General features: G+C 38.5%; 2 protein-coding genes across 2 annotated transcripts; both read left to right on the plus strand.

Annotated features, from left to right (window-relative positions):
- The first annotated feature begins 6,221 nt into the window (after window positions 1-6,221).
- LOC114740013 (transcription elongation regulator 1) lies at window positions 6,222-14,948 on the plus strand. The gene is made up of 12 exons (XM_028928129.1): window positions 6,222-6,799; window positions 7,029-7,077; window positions 7,403-7,846; window positions 9,583-9,935; window positions 10,013-10,213; window positions 10,297-10,488; window positions 10,615-10,689; window positions 10,817-10,883; window positions 10,998-12,042; window positions 12,118-12,174; window positions 14,256-14,330; window positions 14,495-14,948. The coding sequence occupies exons 1-12, from the start codon at window positions 6,401-6,403 to the stop codon at window positions 14,538-14,540; spliced, it is 3,003 nt and encodes a 1,000-aa protein (XP_028783962.1). The 5' UTR covers window positions 6,222-6,400; the 3' UTR covers window positions 14,541-14,948.
- A 2,213-nt stretch (window positions 14,949-17,161) lies between these two features.
- LOC114740014 (beta-arabinofuranosyltransferase RAY1) lies at window positions 17,162-20,497 on the plus strand. Its single transcript, XM_028928130.1, has 5 exons — window positions 17,162-17,397; window positions 18,000-18,252; window positions 18,346-19,116; window positions 19,605-19,851; window positions 20,065-20,497. Exons 2-5 carry the CDS (start codon window positions 18,028-18,030, stop codon window positions 20,478-20,480), a joined length of 1,659 nt encoding a protein of 552 aa, XP_028783963.1. The 5' UTR covers window positions 17,162-17,397; window positions 18,000-18,027; the 3' UTR covers window positions 20,481-20,497.
- The last annotated feature ends 2,310 nt before the right edge of the window (window positions 20,498-22,807 follow it).

Below are 22,807 nucleotides of genomic sequence, written 5' to 3' on the forward strand. Positions count from 1 at the left end.
GTTCCTGCTGGGAAAAGCTTAGCTCGTGCTCCTCTCTCTACCGAGGAAAATGATCTGCTTGTGAGGAGCTCAAAGAAGATAAAAAATAATGCTATGGAACAAGGAGACTGCTCAAACGAGAACCAATGGCCAAAGCTTGGGACTACCCAGTTTCCTGCTAATAAAACAGGACTGACATTTGCTGAGAAACTGAAAGGTGTTACCAACTAGGATGACCATTCTGATGATGACAGGGATGAGAATGATGATCTTTCTGATGATAATATGTCTGAACCGCAGTCGGAGACAGAAGCTGATAAGAGAGAACCTTTAGTGAGAATAAGGGAAGACCCGAAGAGAAATTTTCCTACATTCCATTTTTCCGGTAGATTGAGAAAACGTCTCTATAGGGCGTGGAAGAAGGCAGTAATTGTGAAACTCCTAGATCACAATATAGGCTATAAAGCGCTGGAAACTAGACTCCAAGCATTATGGGCTAAACGGGGAATCATCAGTTTGATTAACATTGGCTATGGCTATTTTGTAGTCAAATTATCAAATAGAGAGGATTATTTTAATGCTTTAACAGGAGGCCCATGGATGATCTATGATCATTATTTGACAGTAAGACCATGGGAGCCTAAGTTCAATCCTGCAAAAGCTAAAATAGATAAAGTGGCTGTCTGGGTTCGTTTGCCAAGGGTCTCATTAGAGTATTATGATGAGGAGGCTCTCACTATTATTGGGAACAGGATAGGGGAAACAATCAAAGTTGATGTTAATACTTCTTCCCAGCTGCGAGGACATTATGCACGAATATGTGTAATGGTTGATTTGGGTAAACAACTAATGTCAGGCTTCTCAATCGATGGTGAGGACTACTACTTAGAATATGAAGGGCTCCACGCTCTTTGTCTGAACTGCGGGGTATATGGGCATCGCAACGAGACATGTCCATCGAGAAAATCTACAGAGCAAAATGACAGCAACCAGAATAGGGGCGCTGAGGGTGTACAAAAAGCTAGAATGGATATTGATGGAGCTGGGGATAATGATCAGGAAGTATGGAAGGTTGTGCAAAAAAACCGGCGACAAAGGAGGGGGAAAGAGAAGGCAGGGGGAGCTTTCCGGCAACCAAGCTCAGGGACGAGGTTCGAAATTCTAGCTGACGTGGAAAATAATCAATATAATTTAACTAAAGAAATAGAGGATAATGCAATCCCTGCATCTTCGGTCCTGGAGAACGTACCATTTGCTAAGGCTACCACCACTAATGTACGATTTGTGCGTGAGACAAAAGATGTGGCGAGTAAGAGACGTAACAAGCAAAATGGCGCGGCTGCAGGGGTGGTCCCAGAGAAAGTGACAGAAGCCGTTAAACGGGTAGAGCAGGGGAGGAAGGAAAAGATATCTCGTGAGATGTTCGTGAATCATAAGAGATCAAACGAGTTATTGATGTTGACACTGGATGAAACCGAAGAAGAGGGCTCAGCTCGAAGGAATTTTGGTAAAGGAGATAATAATATCTCGAATGAGAACATTGGGGAAGAGCAGATGGATTATATCGAAGATACTGCACCCCTCCCTCATGATCCGGGTGAAAATTCAGAGATGGACAAAGGGCCTGAGGTACAGCAATGTGGGCCAATGCTGGTAAACCCATCTAGTGATGAATTTGAGAAGGAAACCCAAAGTGATGGGCCTATGGTACCTGAAACCCAATTCTAATTATTGAGTCGTGTTAATTGGGCTCTGGATCCGTTTTCTTTTTAATGTTTATGGATCAAATAATGTATTGGAATATTAGGGGGGTGGGTGGTAATAACTTCACACGGAATCTGAAGGCTATTTTTGGAAACTCAAAACCTGCGCTCCTTATGCTTTCAGAAACAAAGTGTGGAGATGATTCAAAATTACAGCGTCTATACTCACTGGGCTTCGACAGTCTTTTCTCTGTTCCAAGTACTGGTCGGTCAGGGGGTCTAGCGGTTGCTTGGAAGAGTGACTTTGTTCAGATTTCAGTTCATAAAAGTGATAGACAATTTCTACACTTAAAATGCAAAGTCGCAGGGAAACCTTCTTTTTTCCTTACTGCCATTTATGCAATTCCCCACTCACAGTTCCGACAAATTCTTTGGGAGGAGTTGAAACTATTATCCCAAAGTATCTCTGATCCATGGGTGGTGATTGGGGATTTTAACGACATTGCGGAGGAGTCAGAACGGATAGGTGGAAGACATCCAAACAGCAACAGAATGAGTTGGTTTAATGACCGAATTAAAGAGTGCAGGCTGACAGATTTAGGATTTAAAGGTCCTAAGTTTACTTGGAAAGGGCCAAAGATGATGGGGTGCTCACGGATGTATGAGAGACTGGATCGAGCCTTGGGCAATGCTATGTTCATGTCTTCTTTTCAAAATTATTTGATAAAGGTATGTGCTCGAACAAAATTTTCTGACCATAATCCTTTGAGTTTGTGTCTTGATGCTGAAAGATTGAATTTTAGAGGGAACAAACCCTTTCGTTTTGAAGCTATGTGGATTGAGCATGAGAATTTCAATAGTTTTGTGGAAAATGCCTGGAAGTGTGATGATGATATTAATAGGAGTTTGTCTCACTTTAAAGATTCCATCCTTGTATGGAATAAGGAAGTTTTTGGCTTTGTAGAATTGAAGAAACGGAATATTTTTGCTAGATTGGAAGGTATTCAAAAATCTCCAGCCTATCCTCTATCAAAATTCCTTACTGATCTTGAATCAAACTTGCAGTTGGAATTAGAGGAGGTGTTAAAGTTGGAAGAAGTCAAATGGTTTCAAAAGTCTAGATCAAATTGGTTAACTGAGGGAGATAGGAATACTCGTTATTATCATCTAAAAACTCAAAAGAGGAGGAAATGGAATAAAATTCTTACTCTGAAAAATGAACAGGGTAATTGGGTGGATGATGATGCTGAACTGAAAGAAATGGTTGTCGATTATTTCAAACTTTTATTCTCTTCGAATGACACCAGCTATAATGACCTAGAAACGAGGGCCAATTTTCCTAAGGTTGATCGCAATCTGATAAATGATATGAGTAATTTGCCTACTGATGAAGAGATTAAATCTGCGCTGTTCGCTATGGGCCCCTACAAAGCCCCCGGATTCGACGGATTCTCCCCTATCTTTTTTCAACACAATTGGAAGGTGTTGGGCCCCTCTATTTGTAGCTTTGTCAAAGGCATTTTTCAGGGAAGTCTAAAAGTGGATGACTCAAACAAAACTTTGATTTCTCTTATTCCAAAAAGAGAAAATCCTCAGCTAGTTGCTCACTTCAGGCCTATCTCTCTTTGTTCAGTGCATTACAAATGCTTAACTAAAGTTATCACCCACAGACTTAAAGCAGTGATGAATGATTTAATTTCCCCTTTCCAGTCCAGCTTCATCAAAGGAAGACTTATACAGGACAACATTATCATTGGTCAGGAAGTTCTTCATGTAATGAGTAAAGCCAGAGGAAAGAGAGGGCTTATAGCAATGAAAGTTGATCTGGAGAAAGCCTATGATAGGCTTAATTGGAACTTCCTTCGCACTGTACTGTATGATGTGGGTTTTGATGATAAATTTGTGAATCTTGTTATGGATTGTGTAACCTCTGTAACCTATAATGTGTTGTGGAATGGATCAACAACTGAGTACTTTGCTCCTATGAGAGGTCTTAGACAAGGAGACCCTATCTCCCCCTTTCTTTTTGTTCTTTGTATGGATAGGTTATCCCATCTTATCTGTGATGCAGTTGATGAAGGTAAGTGGAGAGCTATTTCCATTTCCAAAGGTGGCCTTTCTATCTCTCATCTAATGTTTGCTGATGATTTATTGCTCTTTGGAGTTGCTTCTGAGAAACAAGTTGCTTGCATGATGGAAGTTTTGGATCAATTTTCTCAGGCTTCAGGCGAGAAAGTTAACAGAGATAAATCTTCCTTATATTTCTCTCCTAAAGTTGATGCAAATGTTAGAAGAAGGATTAGAGAGTCAACACAAATGAAAGTGTCAACAGAAATAGGGAAGTATCTTGGTTTTCCCTTAACAAAAAGTAAAAAACCTACAGCAAAGTTTCAATATATAGTTGACCAGGTGAGAAACAAGTTAGCCAATTGGAAAGCGGAATGCTTGTCTACTGCAGGTCGCATCACTTTGGCTAAGTCTGTATTGAGCTCTATTCCTCTTTATCCTATGCAAGTTTCCCAAATCCCTAAGAAGATTTGTGATGAGGTGGAAAGACTACAAAGAGACTTCATATGGGGTCATAACAGGGATGAGCAAGGCTATCATCCTATAGGTTGGCAATCTGTTACTCTTCCTAAGTCTTATGGAGGCCTGGGGTTCAGGAAACTTGCTTCGATGAATTCTGCTTGTGGTGCAAAGTTAGCCTGGAAATTAATGATAGGGGAAAGAGGTCTGTGGACTGATGTACTGTTTCAGAAGTATATGTTGCATAATGAAGAAAATCTATTTGATGCTAGGCCAGGAGATTCCAGTGTTTGGAAATTTATTTGCAGACAACGAGAATTGATTGAGAAAGGATCCATGTGGCAGCTGAGGAATGGGAAATCAGTCAATTTTTTTAATGATTTATGGCTATATCATGATGTGAAAGTTAAAGAACTCTGCTTAAGACCTCTGTCTATTGAAGAGGACAGCAGCGTGGTGGCAGAATGGATGATTTGTGGTAACTGGGATTTTCATAAGCTGGAATCTATTGTTAAGCCTGAGGTTTTGACAAAACTCAAGGGAGTAATGCCTCCTTTTGATTCTGCTGGGGAGGATTTTTTAGTATGGAAAGACTCAAGCACTGGTATGTTCAGCATCAAGAGTGCTTATTTTATGATGGAGGAGAATCCCCAAACTCTCTATAGTCCAATCTATAAGCTTATTTGGAAATGGAGAGGTGCTGAAAGGATTCGGGTATTTATTTGGAGAATTTTCCATGGTAGACTTCCTACTAATCTATGGAGAAGTAGATGGTCTCAGTGTTCCCCTATGTGTTCTTATTGCTTTCAAAATGCTGAAAGTATTCTACATGTTCTTAGAGACTGTGCCTATGCAAGATCAGTGTGGGATGTTTTGGTAGACAACAAACAGGTGAACAGTTTTTATTCTGGTACTTTAAAAGAGTGGATTGCTCTAAATCTCAAGGAAAATATGGGTTCTGATAGAAATAATAATTGGAATCTGACATGGGGAGTTACTGTTTGGAAATTGTGGCTCTGGAGGAATAAAGCAACTTTTGATGAGACTTTTGTTAGACCTGCTAATCCAGTAGCTATAATCAGAGATGGATGGCCGAACCTCACTTTTGCTGCTACAAAGTTGCATTATGGCATGAGAGAACAGCCGTTGGACAGCTCAACTATTTGGAAGCAACCATCAAAAGGATGGATTAAAGTAAATGTGGATGGTGCTGTGTCGAATAGCTCGAAAAAAGCTGGCTGTGGGGGATGCATTAGAGACCATAATGGAATTTGGATTGTGGGTTTCTCGCTTCAACTCGGGTGGTGTAATGTTTTGGAGGCTGAAACTTGGGCTATTTTCAAGGGCTTGAAGTTAGCTTGGGATTTTGGATTTAAACGTGTTATTATTGAATCTGATGCAAAGAATCTGATTGAGTCTATTAATCAGGGGAGGAACAATCAGTATTGCAGCCTGTTAATGATGCAGACACTTGAGTTATTGAAGTTTGACTGGGAAGTGCAGCTCTGCTATATCAGTAGAAATGCTAATGAAGTTGCTGATAAATTGGCTAAAAGAGGACTATCAACCTCATCATATTTTGATACGTGCCCGAGCATCCTGAGAAGCTTAGTGGAGAAGGATTGTGTGGGATTAATCCCACTTTAGTCCAGTTTTTTATTTTATTTTCAGTTGTACCAAAAAAAAAAAATATTAATTTGACAATACTCTTTCCGTACTTAATATAAAATTTATTTAATTAATTTGATTAGATTAAAAAAGTTAGATAAGTTAGTTAATTATAAAAAATGTAACATATTTTTTCTAAAATACTATAATAATCTTTTTTAATACTCATTTTCTCTCTTCTACCTAATTACAGTTGAAGAAGTATTCATAAAAATAATTTAACAAAAATTAATAAATATAAAAAATAGTTATTCTATTTAAGAGCCGAACACACTAAATCTTAATTACTTGCCGGAAGAGTATGAATATGAATATCGATGTATCGAAGCCTTTTGATTCCAAGCGCTAGGCCCCACGGCGACTCTGTGAACCCTCGTCCTCCTAAAATTCCTTCTCCGACGTCCGTTCTTCTCATTCCCTTCCGCTCTCTGGCCCCGCGAACTCTTCCCTGCGGTCCAAATCTACATACCTCATAATCTCGAAATCGAATTCCTCCAGCTCAGAGCTACAAGAGAAGGCCCTTCATGGACTCCTTCCAGCAGCCTCACGGTTACATGAGGCCACAGCCACCTCCGCTCCACACGCCGGATCCCAACCACTCTCAGTTTCATCAACATAATCAGATACAACCACCGAGGCAACCGGCCCCTCCTCAAGGCCCTTGGTTCTCCAACCAATTTCAGTACCACCCGTCTCAGACTCCTTCACCTCCACCACAGTGGGCCCCACCACCACCTCCTCCTCCTCCTCCTCCTCACCCCGACCATTTTCCTCTGACGGGTTCGTACATTCCCCACTCTAATACTTATCCCCCTCCCCCTTCCTACCATCTCGGCCAGTTCGCTCCACCTCCGCCCCCTGCTCGCTCCCATGTGTCTCCTCAGTTCCCTCCTTACACCCACATTCCTCAGCATTATCCTCAGGTAAATCTGGTGCTTATGAGCACGTGTTCTTTTCGTCACAGTGGTGCCTTTGTATTTACATCGTTGGCTATCTTGTTTTTTTTTTCCTTGAATTATTTTTCTTGGATTAATTAGTTGATAACTTTTTTGAAGATTCCTATAAGTTCATGTATGTGGACTTTGAATGTGAGCTTCTTTTGGTTTAAGATTGTTTGATTGGCTAATCTCGTAATTGCGTCAACTATTCTAGGAATGGAGCACTCCTAACTGGCCTCCCAACCAAAGCTGGGATTATCCAGGTTAGTTGCCGCACTTTTGTACGAGAATCGTTGCTTTTATTTGTAACCTGTGTTTTTGTTTTGTCTTCTCCCATCCTTTTTCTGTACATTTTTTGTTTTGTCATCTTATGTGTTCTTTTTTGTCATGGCGTTTGTAGTTTGTAAGAGTTATTACTAATAAGTGGCTTGACATGCAATAATTGGAAGGGAAATATGATTACATATTTTGTGATTTCTCATGTGTGTTTCTGCTTTACCTTTTAGTCCTCTTCTGCCCCTTTGGGAGTTGCTAAAAACTATTTTCAACCTCTATCTTCTTTTTTAACTAATGGGTTTGTAATTGTAGCGCATAAGAACGAAGAAGACTGGGCTGCCAGAGCCAGAGCATGGGCAGATGCTAAGGCTGCCATGGAAAGCCAGCATCAGCATTCGCAATCACAATTTTCACCTGCTGGAAGATCACAGGAGCAAAGCCATTATCATGATCAGTATCAACAACCTGTTGACTCACGTTATCCTGATATTCAAAACCACTCTCATCCTTCATCTGGCTATCCACAATTTTCCTCTTCAGATGCATCCATGCAACGCCGCCTTCCAGGACATCAGGAGGAGCATGCATCTGTCAGTTCAGAGGCACCCTATGCATCAGATGGACATTTGTCATACAATTCTAGAGATGGAACCACTACTGGAGATCCAACTGTTGCGTTTCAGCACCAAGGAAACCTACCTACGAACACATCAGTTCACCAGCAGGAGGTACCTTCTAGTTATAGTTCTGTTGCAGGTAACTATTTACTTAGTATATTGAATTCGATAGTGAAGCTTTGCTCAAGAATCGTGTTGAAATGGCTCATAAATTAATATTCTAATTTTTTCTTGTAGTATATATGATGACGAATTGTGGACCTGTTGTAAACCAAGCATGTCAATTTGCAAAATATCGTAGCTTCATAAATTTTATTGCTCTCTAAGTTTGGTCCAAAGAGAGATCCTTTTGACCCTAGCTCGTCCCTGCTATATTTCCTTTGAACAAATATTCTATTACAATCTTTCGGTTATGTGATTGTAATAAGAAGAGGGATTATGTATGGAGTTAGTTAAGGGTAGTTGGGATCTGGGAATGAAGGGGGTTCCATCACAATTGGCTGAGGATGACCAGGCTCTTGACGCCACTGATATATAATAGTAATTGGGAAGGAGAGAGGAAAGGAGAGAGGGGAAGGTAGAGAGGGGGAACAGAGAGAAGAGAGGAATATAGAACAGAGAACAAGAGATAGAGGGAAAGGGAAAACTCAATTCATTATCCAGGCATTCAAGCCTAATTACAATATCGCCAATAGTCATTAACATCACAAATGCATAGTAAATTCCAGGTCCCATCTACCCTTAACTAGCTCCCTAACTAATTCCATTTTACAATTACATAACACCTTGTCTAATAAATATTTTTAGATCAATAAACTAGATCACATTAATATGCTTGAGCAATTGCACTGGTCTAGGCATGACGTGACGAATACATTAGTAGCTGTTTCAAGTAATTTTCTAACATTTTTTTTGGGGTATTAAACATAGGAAACTAACCATCAAATTGCTTGATTCATACCTTGTTAAAGTTGGAAGAGTTTTGTTTATATGTTTAGATTGATTCAGAATTCTCAGCAAAATACGTGTTATATAATGATGGGGCAATATCCAATGTGGACTTCATCATGCATTATGAATCATTATTTGCACGACTGTATGCTAATTTTTTATGAGGGTTGTCATCCCAAGTATTGTAAGTAATCCTTCTGTAGGATGGAACATATTGCTGCTAATATAGCATATCATCGTTGTGGGAACTCATCTTTTTTAGCGCCTCTGCGCCTCACTTGCTGGGACTACCTCATATTGATAATTTGTCACATTTGACAGACGCTAACTTGCCTAGTGAATTGCGTATCACTATGGTGCTTCTTCATTTTAATATTTGATTGGGGGTCATGTTACATTGTTGAAAGATGCTCTAATGGAATCATAGAAAGAATTCTTTTTAACAGATGTTAATGGTATTTTGTTCGAAATTCTGAGCATCAATTAAAATGTAAAATGGGCAGGCCATGCTACTGGGTTTGCATATAAAATTGAGAGAATTGTCAATTTGGTGAATATATTATTTTTTATTCAGTGTTTTCTAATCAGTTAGTGTAGTTTTTGTTCCTTGGTTTAGGTGTAGTTGTAGCATTTTTATGGTGATTATCTAAACGAGAAATTAGAGAAACATTTTTTAGATGCACTTTTATAGTGGTAAAGGATCTCCTAGATATAAATTTGTTTTGTTAGATCTTTGATGAATAATTGATATATAGCATATTTTCCAAGTATGATATTTGAAGTTGGGTTATCATACAAAACGTGAGGAAGCAACAGCATTACTTTGAGGAGTGGAATTCCAGGCATCTGCGGCCTACTTTGAACTTCAAGCATTCTCTTCTTCTGTCAATTATTTCCCAAGTTGACTGATGATTAAAATGACAGGTAATGGAACTGATCATCAGAGTCAGCAATCATACACATCGATGCATTTGTCAAGTTTGTCATCCCAGGAACAACATCATGTGCAGCCATCAGTGCAAGCACCCTTTGCATCTGGTAGCCATTCAGTGGACCCAGCTATCAGTCTTGCTGATCAGCCTCTAGATTTTACACCTAGGTTTAATCGTGATGGTGACCTACAAATGCAATCAACTTATGGTCATCATGATCCAGCTACTTCTATCAGAGGCGTTGATCCTGTAAGTGGAGTGCCTTCAATCAATAATTGGGCTCCTCCAGTGGCACCTGGTGTTGTTTATCCACCCATATCTCCAGTTCTTGCCTCAGGGCCACAGGTCTTGATTTGATTGTCTTTTTGCTCCCTAATTCATGGGTTTCATATGAATATGCTGACATTTAGTACATCTTGCAGCATGACCCTTCTATTACCGCACCTCCTGTTCCTGGGCATGTGGCACCGCCATTTGGAAGGTTTCCTGGATCTGGCCTCCCTCCTCCAATTCCACCAGGTGCTGCACCTTTTGCCCTAAGTGCGGGAACTACAATACATCCCACATCAGCTTTCTCTGTCGATGCTTATGGGGTCTCTGGTGTTCCAGAACGTCCTAAAAAGGTACCTATGCTTTCAAGGTTTGTGCTTGGTTGGATGCATACGTACATACATATTATTAAATCTCATTTGCAATTATTTTTCAGGCCTCAGTACCTAATTGGCTTAGAGAGGAAATAAAGAAAGCTGTTATTGCTACTCCTTCTGCTGAGCACCCTAAGGAGGAATCAAAATTCATGAATGATGGTGTTGATAAGTCATATACAAAGGGTGACGAGCAAGATAGCAAAAGCATTGATTCTTCTAAATCAGCCGAGGAGGAGGAGGAAGATGAAGAGGTTTTATTTTTTACTATAAAGTTTCTTTTTGCTAAACAAGTCTTCTATATATTCTGCAATTTTGATTAATTGTTATATATCAGCTCTGGTTTTTGAAATTTGATCAGCCATGTTCTTTTTATGTAGGATGATGTTGAAGCTGTTCGAACTGCTGCCATTAACCAGGAAATAAAACGCGTGTTAACTGAAGTTCTTTTGAAGGTTAGTTTTGTTAGAAATATTGGTTACCTTATCTCACTACATTTACCTGCTAAAGAGAAGAAAAGGGGGAAAAAGGAAAAGAAAGAAATTCATTTATCCTGTGGTTCTAACTAGAGGTTCATAGCAGGTAACTGATGAGCTTTTTGATGAAATTGCAACTAAAGTTCTTAGGGAAGATGATCTGACTTCTGAAGGTAATATTCTGACGTGCTCTAGTTTTTCCTTTTAAACCCTAGTCTTAATGGACAATTGAATTTTTAACTTTCTGGACTCTTGAACGTTACAAGTTCTGCCTTTTTCTCTTCCAGTGGCTTCAAACCATAAGGCATCAGCATCCCCGCCCTCAGTTCCAGTTCATAAGGCATCCGCAAAGGTTCTAGTTCCAGTTAAAGTCAAAGAACCTGAACACGATGCTGACAATGAAAAATCTAATTCCAGCTCTCCAGGAGATGTTTTAGGTCTTGGGAACTATGCTTCTGATGCTGAGGATGAAGATAATGAAATGGATAGTTCGAGTGTGCTGCCTTTAAAAGATGGTCATCAGGCTGGCATTAAGAATTCATTGAAAGATGTGCATGATGTACCTACTAATAGCAGTTCACTGTTGAAACTTGATGAAAATGGCAGAAGTCAAACAAATTTGGCGATTAATTTGGGCAAAACTAGCAATGGTGTGGCTATTGCAGAGTTGCATGACGAGAAGGTGACAAAAAAATTAGATCATCTACGAGCTTCCAAGAATGTTCCCGAAGATAGGAAGAATGAGCTTAATGCTTTTGAAAGAAAGCATGATAGGACTAATGGAAAGGCTACTGGTGCTGAAAAAGCAACAGAAGATCCTCAAGTTAGGGAAAACAGAAAAAGAATGGAAAAAGCTGATGGACATGGCCAGAATTCTTCAGTGGACTTTGCTAAGGATGTACAAAGTAGTAAGGCTAAGGTAGATGAAAAAGTTAATGAGGATCATAGAAGAAAGGATGAAAGACATCAGAAAAGGGAAAAAGCAGATGGCAGCAATGAGGTAAAAGAAAGGAGGAAGGATGACAGTGCAAGGCATGGGGAGAAGACTAGGGATTCTGAGTCAAGGAAGAAGTCCTCAGTTGCAGATGCCAAGGGAGACAACAAGGAAGCAGAAAAAAGCCGCAGAGGTAGTTCCATGGAAGAAACTAGCCGAAGAAAGGAACATTCAAGGGATAAGGGGGAACACAAATCAAGACACAAAGAGTCAAGCAAGTCTGACAGGCATAAAAGGAAACGTTCATCATCAGTAAGCAGTAGAGGTAGAAGCAGCAGAGACCAGGCGGTTAATCGCACGAGTGAGTCAAGTGATGAAGGCTCAGATGGCTCAAAAAGGTTTTGGACAGAGTTCCCTTAACCTTCTTCCTTTAACTGTAACGTAGAGTGCATCATGACATTGTTGTACTGCAGGAAGCCACATGCCAGAAAACGAGACTTGTCACCATCTCCTGTCAGGTCTAGAAGAAGGTATACTTTATTTAAACATTCATTATTTATATTCAGGTTTGTGCTATCAATTTTTGGTGTTCAGGTCTTTTAGATACAGAGACGAGCTGTTTTGCTTAAAGCAATTCCTTCTTCCTTCCAGATATAAAAAGAGTAACAATCGTATTAATTATCATTTAGTTTGTGCTTACTTACACAGGTTTCTGTCATATCCTCTTTTTTTTTTTTTTTTTTTTTTGCAAATATAATCTCGGTGGTTGTGGTTAATAACTTTTTGTTTACTTTACTTTTTTTTTTGTGACATTTTTGTTTACTTATTTTATGTGCGAACTAAGTTGATTCTTTCTTTGGTACCATGGAAGAATTAGAACGTATTTTCTGTTAGTCATATAGCCAAATCCTTTATCTTCTTCTCCATGCGTCTGTTAGCTGCTATTGTGTTATCTTCTTTTTGGCATTTTCATTTCCTGGTTTCAGCCTTAGTTGATGTCTTATGATGCCACAATCACTCGCCTGAATTCTCATAACCGAAAGAACACATCTCACTTTTCATAGGCCAGATGTTTAGCCTAACAGTTCTGTATATTCAATTGTTTTATTTTATTTTTCGGGTCAGAAATATATCCGAGCTTTGGATTCTTGCCACTCGGTTAATGCATGTATCATTGCTCATCATTATGCCTCTGCTTGGCTGACTTGTATTATTTACAAGATGATATTATTGCATGAGTGCAACTTTTATGTCAAACTTGCAGAGACTTTAAATTTGAACTAGGGTCCTATCTGGTATGAAGCATTAAAAATAAAAGGTAAGGATTGAGATTGGGATTAAAAAAAAAAGGTTAAAGAGTACTCCTCTAGTTCTTAATAGAAAACTTGGTTGTTAAGTTGATTTTAGTCCTAAATATAAAACTTATTTCTCATATTTATCAGTTTTGTTTAAATTACCCCTATTGATATTTCCTCAACCATAATCAAATAAAAGAGGAAGGGAGGATATTAAAAAAGATAATTATGGTGTTTTAGGAAAAACATGCTATATTTCTTATAATTAACTAACTTACCTAACTTTTTTAATCTAATCAAATTAGTTAAATAGGTCTTATATTAAGGAGCAGAAGAATATTTAGTAGGAGTGATTTCTAGTTACATGGGATTAGACAATCCCATATAAGTGGGATTGGGGAATACTACTTTCCCCTATGGTATTCCCCAATCCCACTTATATGGATTTGTCTAATCCTAAGTAACAAGTAATCACTCATACTAAATACTCTTTTAACATATTTGTTCAATCCTAATTCCAATTATACCCCTCATTTTTAATGCTTCATATCAAACGGAACCTAGGAGCTGTCAATATTACTAGAGGCTTGACGTGCATTATATTATTTCTTATAATTTTTTTAAAAAATCTTTTAAAATGTAATAATATGATAAATTATGAAAGTAATAAAAAGATTAGGGGCAAGTTAAGTGACTTCTTACATGACAAGTTAGTAGTTGAGACCAAGATGTAAAAGGTCCCAAAGGCATATTAATCCAAATAAATTGTTGTCTTTACTCATCTAGTGATAGTTGATCTATTTAATAGCTAGTTTCTGCTTGCACCTTTTGAGCCTGGGATTTTAGCAATTCCCGTATTTTAAAGCTGAGATCTCATTCAATTTCTTTCTAGCCATTTCCCTGTGCAAGTTATACGGTAAAATTTTATAAATTCTGTGCATCTTACAAGTCAACTAACTGTTTGGGTCATACATGTATCTGCTTGTGATAAAGTACTATTGCATTTCTTTTGTTTACCAGTTATTTATAGCAAGAACTCAATTTTTGATGAACAAAATTGTGGTACCCGATGGTTGTTCCGCTCTATCTAATTGAACTAGGAGAGGGTCTCATCAGTTAGTTTTGTAGCTTTTATTGAGGTTTTAGTAGCTAGTAAACTTTGATTGCGTCTTCTACTCTATTAATCGAAAACAGAAAAAGATTTACAGTAACAAGCTGCTTCCTATGGAGTTTTGACTCTGTACAAGGTTGAGTTTTTGTCCTAAACTTTGTGTGCCTTTTAACTCACCAAGTCAGTACGGTGGTTTCATTTTTAGACAAGTTTCGCGGTCTCCTCATAGCAAGCATTCTCAGCGCAGGCATTCTCCCTATTCTTCTCTTGATACTTCCAGGTTTGTTGCCACAAAGTTTTACCTGATTATGATTTAAGTTTTTGAGACAAAACTCCCATCACCACCATCATATAAGAATGAGCTACTCAGGTGAATTTGCCAAGCTTCTTAATATGTGCCTTCTAGAGCTGCCTTGTTTACGTGTTGTTTTTGCTTTTATGCAGGGGAAGGAGATCAAGATCCAGATCACCTGGTCGACGGCATCGATGATTAGCCAGAAATACCTGAATGAAGAGGACGGAGATGGTTGCATCAACGAAATTCAGATGAAAGGACAGACAATTGGAGGGTGTGGGCGTGAAGTCCGAAGGTCGTGTGTGAGAAAGAATATCAGTGAGGTTTCACGAGTAGCACGATTTTTGTAAGTCAGATACATCCATACCCCGTTATTTTATTGGGTTCTGCCCTTCTCAAGGGAGAAATACATAGTGGAAACGGTGATAGGAATGTCTTTTCGCTTTGGTGGCAAGGTTTTGATGTAAAGAAAGGGAAAAAAAATCTATGGTCTCTAGTATCTCCCATCTTGTTTGCTGGAAGTCTGTTTGTATGTAGCCATGTCAATGTCCTGGTTTTGGCGACATATGCAATAGAGGGCAATGAAATTTGATTCTGAATGTATGTCCTCGCTGCATGATTAGGCATTGCAAATCACTTGGTCACTGCCCTGTTTTTCTACTTCATAAGCAGATTACTTGTGTCAAATTTAGGCCTTGTTTAGCCTAGGGAAAAAAATTACTTTTTTTAGCCAGAGTCTGAATTAGTTTATTTTATGAAATTGATTAAAAAAAGCATACAATTATTCCTTACCTTTTGAACTAATTTTATTCTTTTTTCTTGTCATTAAGGCAAGTGTATCTTTAACTTTGTTTCTTAATGTTTGAAAAATCTTAATTCCTATTTGTTTCATAATTTATCTGTGTATGAGAAATCGCATTCTCAATACGTTACTAATAATAGAATTTGATTTAAATTCCATGCAAAGAAGAGGAATCACATCCTACTTTCGTTTGAAGCAAGCATCACGATTGTACCATATGTTAGATAAGTAAATAATCCATATCCGTCAATTTTCAACATTTTATCTCAGGTCAAAAAAATTCAGTATTTTATCGCGATCAATTTTGATTATTTTTAATACTTGCTCGCTCTCGTTTTTGTACTTATTCGCGCACGTTTTTCTGTGCGTGTTTCTATACGGTCGACTTAACATTAACCTTATGTTTGGTGGCGAGGGAAATGATGGGAAAAAATAGAAGAAAAAATTTTAATAAGTTATATTTAAAAAAATTGGAGAATTAAGGTTTTAAAAAGATAACATTATACCGATTTTGAAAGAGTTCAATAGTGTGTATGTTGTTCAATAATTTTCCTTAGGACCCATGGCTCTTTTACGAACACTTTTGAAGTAATAATGGGTCCATTTGAATTAGTGATAGGAAAAATAATTTACTTTTAATTTAATTTTTAAAAATTTAAATTGTTTAATATAATTTATATTTGAATTGAATTTTATAAAAATTAGTTTGTAAAAATTAGATCGGACAAAAAATTGTTTAGATTATGATTGAATAAAAAGTAAGTTATAAGTAAGATAGGCCTATAAGTAACTTTTAATAAGTTATAAGTAGTTTTTTTTTAACTTAAGGCAATCCTGCTTCTGAATGTAACTTTTAGCTTATAAGATAGGCCAAATTTTAAAAAAATAATCATAATAAGATAGGCCAAAAGCCAGGTACTAAAATTCTAAACATGCTTAATAAGTTGAAATAAGTAACTTTAGGGCTCCTGAACCATTCTGCCAGACAGACTCAATAGACTCAATAGCACGACTTTAGAATAAAACCTAATTCTAACATTATAAAAGGCAACCAAAGACAAAAATCTAACATTATGAACTTAATTTCACCAAAGCGCATAATCACATCAACCGTAAACATTGGTATGGCCAAGAGCTCAAAAACTATTATGCCTTAAAAATATAAAATTAATAATTTTTCGGGAAAATCAGGATCATCCCATGATGAGCTTTAAATACTTATAATTTTTAAATTAAATTATCTTTAAATCAGGATCAAAATAGATATTTTCATGTTAATAGTGGATATTGAATTGATTAACACTAATTTTCTGCACACCGTATCAGCAAATGATGTCGGTCTTTGAACGAAACGTATGTTCAACGCCGGCAAAAAAAAAAAAAAGGGAATGAAACGCATTTGGAAAGCGTTCGGCCTTTCCTTGAACAAGTATTGTTATGGCGTTAGTTTTTGTCATTTAGCAGGTTTGACTTTTGACTTTGGGGATCTTCACGTAGCCTTCTCTGATCTCCTCCCTCCATTGAGAATTCCATTATTCAATTCAATTCAAAATGAAGATCTTTCCTCAATGGAAGCTGACGTGCTTGCAACGCCAAACCTCACATGTCCCATGGCCTTCCCGTCTCGGTGCTTCTGCTCCCACCGGCTTCGTGGGTTTGTTACTTCTGCATTTCTTTACCTTCTTTCCGTTAAAGTCTCATTTCCTCTCTCTCCTTATTACCAAACTCACACTCAATAATACAATCGTTTAAACCCGAATCTTGAGCTCATTGTGAGCTCAACAACACAACAATGAAGGTCCTTCCTCTCTTCCTTTGAGTTCTATTGAGTTTATTTGAACACTTGTGAGTTGCATTTTTATTCGTCTTCTTTGTTTCTTATTGTGTTTATCTTGGATCTAATTGACAGGCATTTCAGCTGGAGCTATGGTTGATTTGGCTATCCGGATTTATCTTGATTGGCCTCTCTCTGTATGCCACTCAAAAGTTACCGTCGCTTAAGGATCAGATCAGAACTCCCAAGATAAACCCAAATACTGTATTGCATTCGAGAAATCTCAATATCACTATATTTACAGCGCCTAAACCTTTCACGGGCTCTGCTGGCACCAGGCAGACTCTAGCTGTTCGATCATGGCTCGCTTTATCTCCACATGTTTCTATTGTTCTGTACAGCCAAGACCCATCCGTTGCCTCTTTCTCCGCCGCTTTTGGTTCCCGCGTTCTGGTTAATACCGACATTGATTTCACGTAAGTAATGCTATAACTCTGCATATTCCAATACAGAGAAGAAATAAACGTTTCATGGATGTGCTGCATTACTAATGGACACTCATAATTCAGATTTCGGAAAGCGGTCGTTGGTGTCAGTTATCTGAGAACGAAAATTTATTTTTTACAAGGGGGGAAAAGAAGACATTTATAATTATGTTCCTTATTCATTGACATATATGTGTGTGTGTAATTCTTGAACCAGAGAAAAGGGATTTGAAGTTTAAAAGCTGAGCCTATTAGTTAGTGATCAATGCAAGTGGGTAAGCATGTTGATACAATCTCAGGGCATGGTAAGTTACTGAAGCCAAATTCTTAAGGGATTATTAACCAAAGTGAAACGCGGCTGCAGCATTGGGAAGCAGGGTATCTATTCCAAAATTTAGAAAAGTTTTATCTTTTGCATGTTTAGTTACTTAACAAGAAAGCAACTAGGGTCAATTATTTCATAAGCTTTAAAATAAGATATAATGGTTCATTTTTGGTATCAAAACTGTGAAAATAAGGTAAAGCGGTGTTGCTTACTCTGCAGGGTAAGCTCCAAGTTACTGTCTTCTAATATATGCTTTTTATGCATCCAGCTTCCTTGGTACTCCATTCTTCCATTCCATGATTGCAAAATCACGCTCGTTCACTTCAGACGTATATGTTATAGTTGATCCCGAAACCATTATCGTTTCTGGATTCATCTCCACCCTAAATCGTGCATTTGAACTTGACCATGATTGGCTTCTTGTTGCTTCATCTCGAAATGCTTCTTACTTTCCATTCCACTTGGACAACTCTGGAAAACATTGGCACACAGATAATGGGAAACGGGTGCAGATCCAAGAGGTATGAAAGAATTTCCAGAACAGAACCTGAAGGACTGTTCCGTGTTTTGCAGAAGTACATCAATAAAATTTAACTCATATCTTGTTCTTTCAGCTGCGGGAAATACTTCAAAAGGATTGGCAATGGAATCATTGTGATACAAAAATGCTCATAGCGTGGAACAACGGGGACATGCCCCTACATAATGGAGTTCTTCCTCCTTTCTTATTCGGGAGAAATGTACATAATAGTTGGATAATCCATGAGACTCTATCATCTGAGTTCAGATTGGTGATTGATGCTAGCTGGACCATCACAAGCCTCCATCTGGATGGTCAGGATGATTTCCATCCTACAGTTACGGATTCTATCACTTTAGATATTGAAAGCCGAAAATGGGAGTACATGGGCAATTCCCATCTAGGGTCACGCTACGGCTCATTCTTTTATAATGAAGCTAACTATTCTAGCCTGCTTAAACTTTTCAGATGTGGTGATCAATATTTTATAATTGACAGACTGAAAAATAGTGTCCATCTAATTGGACGTCGAGGTGAAGTGAGACAGTGGAAGGGGAATATCTTCCATTCTTGGTTAAAGAAAAGCACAGTAACTTGCATTGCCGACCGGAGATCACTGGCCGGATTATTAGAGTACCCTTTCAAAGATAAGATGTTACATTCTGCACCTTTGGAACTTCCATTCTCCTTAGAATCACTCCTGTCTGTTACTGCAGACAAAAATAAGACGATTGTAGTTACAGTTGCTGGATATAGTTACAAGGACATGCTCATGAGTTGGGTTTGTAGATTGCGTCACCTCTCCATTGCAAATTTTATAGTTTGTGCTCTTGATCAGGAAACCTATCAATTCTCGATCTTGCAGGTATAGTGCAGTTTCTTTGGAAGAATATAATTTGCGTATATTCTAACTTATTCGTGCGGAATTATGGAGTTTCTTAACCATGTTATATTGGTGTTTTACACAAACCTGAGACCTAGTGAACTGATCATATTGGTTGGAGTTACGTTATGAACCTTGAAAATCTAGCTAATAGCCCTCTACAATGTTGCATTAGTTTGTACCGGGTCTTGATTTAAGCTACTTCGAATTTTTCCCCTTTCAAGAACTGAGTCATAGTTATACCCTACATAAACTCCTAGCCTTAATTGTTAAATGACCGTAAAAGAACTGAGTCACACTATGATTTATGAATTTTTGTTTTGTTTGGCCAAGAGATTTTTGACATTTCTAGTGTTTTGATTTGATACCACCATTTATATGACCTTACAAGCTTATTGGACTATTTAAAAGCAGTCAGGTTTATGCGTCTGAATTTGATTTTCCTCTTTTCTCATTCACTTTTATGGCAGGGAATTCCTGTTTTCAGGGATCCTTTAGCTCCAAGTAATATTAGCTTTAATGATTGCCACTTCGGAACAAAGTGCTTTCAGATGGTGACGAAAGTGAAGTCCAGATTAGTTTTGAAGATCCTCAAGCTAGGTTACAATGTACTTCTCAGTGATGTCGATGTATATTGGTTTAAAAACCCAGTTCCATTGCTTCAATCTTTTGGCCCTGCGGTTCTTGCTGCACAGTCTGATGAATTCAAGAAGGAAGGTCAGCATCCCTCAGTTAAGATTCACATTTTATTTTTCATAATTCAGGACATAAAATACTTGTATAAAAATGAATTGAGTGAGAAACATCGTAATGCGTAGTCATATGGTAATGAAATCTCCATTCTTTCGCCATATAGGAAAACAATCTTGAGGGAAGGTGGATTATTAGCTGTTATTTTCCTTGTTAAGAAAGATAATGCCACATATGCAGGACCAATAAACCTACCCAGACGTTTGAACTCTGGCTTCTATTATGCTCATTCCGATAATCAAACAATTGCTGCTATGGAGAAAGTGGTGAAACATGCAGCAACTTCAGGCTTATCTGAGCAGCCAAGCTTTTATGACATGTTATGTGGGGAAGGTGGAATCAACAGAGCAGGTGATAAAAGATGTATGGAGCCTGAAACAAACGTGACAGTATATTTTTTAGACAGAGACCTTTTTCCAAACGGTGCTTACCTAGATTTGTGGCAGAGCAAAGATGTCAAAGCAGCGTGTTTGAGGAAGGGATGTGTAGTTATTCATAACAACTGGATCAGTGGGAGGCTGAAGAAGTTGGAGCGTCAAGTCTTGTCAGGTTTATGGGAGTACGATCCTGGCACAAGGATGTGTCTGCAGAGCTGACACCGTATCAAGATTGAAGTTAATTCGAGGAGCGTGGATCCTTTCTCATCATCTCTAGGCAAAATTTTTGTTTCGCTCTAGGAAGAATGACCAAGAAAACCATTTACCTTTTCACACGCATATGTTTAAGAATGTGCTGATCCTTGGTTTTATCATTGGTGACGTGGGGGAAATATTATTTTAGTGGCAGGCCGGCCATTGGAAACAAGAGGAATCTGTAGTGGCTAAATGTTTAAATATCATTGACTTTGATCATGCTCAGACCCTACCCAACATTATCCATCAGTAACTGGTGAGAATGAAAGATTGGGGTCACACTGGCTGCAGGCTATGCTCAAGCGCGTTGCTTACTCGTTAGGCCCTGGTGGAGAAGAATGATAGAGATCCAGAAGAAGAAAGAGCCAGCTGAGAGAGAACTAAGGCATCCCAGACTACAGCTTTCAAAAATCAAATGATATTTTTGTGAGGATAGTTCATGCAGGTGGAAAACAAGAGCTGTATCAAGATGCAATCCTTGCATCCAAGTTGGATGGAAAAATATCCTGGCATGTGTGTTGCCAGGCCAGAAGTCTTCAAAAATCCTCACCAGTCAGTGTTGTGGCCAGAAGAGCGTTTGCTTCCTGGTAAAAATATATTATAATCTCGTTTCGAGATGGTGGGGAAGCTGAAACGTAAACTTTCAGAGGAAGGCAAAACAGAGAGCCTAATGGGGTGGCTCCAGAGTTACTGAAAGTGAATATCACCAAGTCTCCAAAGGGACATATCAGAGAAAATGGTAAATCCGAAGTTCACAATGAGGTAGGACAAGAGGAGTTCGAGGCCAAGACTTCCTTGTCTCCCGGTGGACGCAAAACAGAAGAGAACAGAAAAATCAAAATTGTATTGGACGCAAACGCAAAACAGTCTCTTGATGAAGGATCTGACAATGAACCTGTCTGCTCTTCAGAGGGCTTACACGGGTCCTGGGATAAGCCTACAATAAGATATCCAAGACGAAAAGGAATAAAAGGAAAGAAGCCTTTTGTGCCACCTCTTCCAAGGGTAAGACCATATCGGATTTCGGGATGGCAACCCAGCCTCCCAAGTGTGTGCCAGAGCTCTCCCCGTGATTTTGTTATGGTTTAATGGTTTTACTTGTACGACTTGGCCATATAATATAGTTTTAACATTTATACGACTAGGGTCATTGATTTCTTTTGCTCGGTTCTAAATAATAGCTTTTACATCCTATAATAATGTAGAAACATCAAACTTCTTTTGATCTTTTCAGATGCATTATTTACCTCTGGATCTTTGCTAATATCTGCACATGATTTCCTGATTTGATGGTCACCTCTATCCAAGTTTGTTGGTACGGGTTTTATTGATGGCATAGAGTTCAAAATCGGTGTTCTACACACGGTCCTTTCGCTGATTTCTTAAATTCTAAAACGCGTTCTATGATGGGAAAGTAATATTAATTGCCATGCGAGCACTCTTGTTTTGCTAATTCAGAAAGCGCCGGTCTAGGCTTCAACAAACATTCATGGTTAACAGGGCTACTTCACACTACTGAAGAATTTTTCAACATTATTCAGAGAGACTTAGAATAAAGATAGAAGAAAAAAGGGGGAAACACTATCAATTACGCATGGCTGCTCCATGCGAAGCATGGTTTTTCCCAATGGATGGGCCTCAATATTTACACTCCTGAAATTTGGTACTCTTGATGAGCTTTGGTCGGATACAGAGTCATAGAATGCTGCAGAGGGATAGTTTCTTCAATCCCGAGAGGAACCGAGCTCGCTAGTCTTAGGTATTGAGTAATGATCTGAAACTTAAAAGACGTACCCTCTCCCAACTAATGAATCATAAGGAGCCTCATTGTTTAGAACACATCTGGTACCCACTATCCTCTTCTCCGATATGTACCACAGAACTCTGTCCTTCAATGGTCCACACATACGTTGTTGTTCATATCTTGGAAGGTACTCTCATAAAATACAAGACAAAACCTTAGTCAAGATCCAGGTATAGAAGACGCAAAGAAAAGCACCAACAGGAATAGTTACAGCCCAAGAAGCCACAATCTCCTTCACAGTTTCTGATCTAACACTGTTAAGACCCCTGTGCAAATCCACACCCCATTACTGCACCAACTAGAGTATGGGTAGCTGAGATAGGCAGCCCTAACCTTTGAAGCAAACAGAACCACACAGAGCCGGCAGCAGCAAACTCAGCGGCAAATCCTCTAGTTGGTGTGAGTTTGTATTTTCTTTCCAATTGTAGCTATAACTCTATAACCCACATCATAAGCCCTGAAACAATTCCAAATCCTCCCCATGCTA

This window comes from Neltuma alba, unplaced genomic scaffold (genome assembly GCF_004799145.2).
Source record: "Neltuma alba isolate B1F8T4 unplaced genomic scaffold, ASM479914v2 tig00003021_pilon, whole genome shotgun sequence".
NCBI lineage: Eukaryota > Viridiplantae > Streptophyta > Magnoliopsida > Fabales > Fabaceae > Neltuma > Neltuma alba.

Coding starts and splice junctions, on each gene's coding strand:
- LOC114740013 (XM_028928129.1), top strand. CDS start 6,401: ATGGACTCCTTCCAGCAGCCTCACGGTTACATGAGGCCACAGCCACCT. Junction 10,214..10,296: donor TTCCAGAACGTCCTAAAAAG/GTACCTATGCTT, acceptor ATTATTTTTCAG/GCCTCAGTACCTAATTGGCT. Junction 10,690..10,816: donor TAACTGAAGTTCTTTTGAAG/GTTAGTTTTGTT, acceptor GGTTCATAGCAG/GTAACTGATGAGCTTTTTGA.
- LOC114740014 (XM_028928130.1), top strand. CDS start 18,028: ATGATTGCAAAATCACGCTCGTTCACTTCAGACGTATATGTTATAGTT. Junction 18,253..18,345: donor AACGGGTGCAGATCCAAGAG/GTATGAAAGAAT, acceptor TTGTTCTTTCAG/CTGCGGGAAATACTTCAAAA. Junction 19,117..19,604: donor ATCAATTCTCGATCTTGCAG/GTATAGTGCAGT, acceptor CTTTTATGGCAG/GGAATTCCTGTTTTCAGGGA.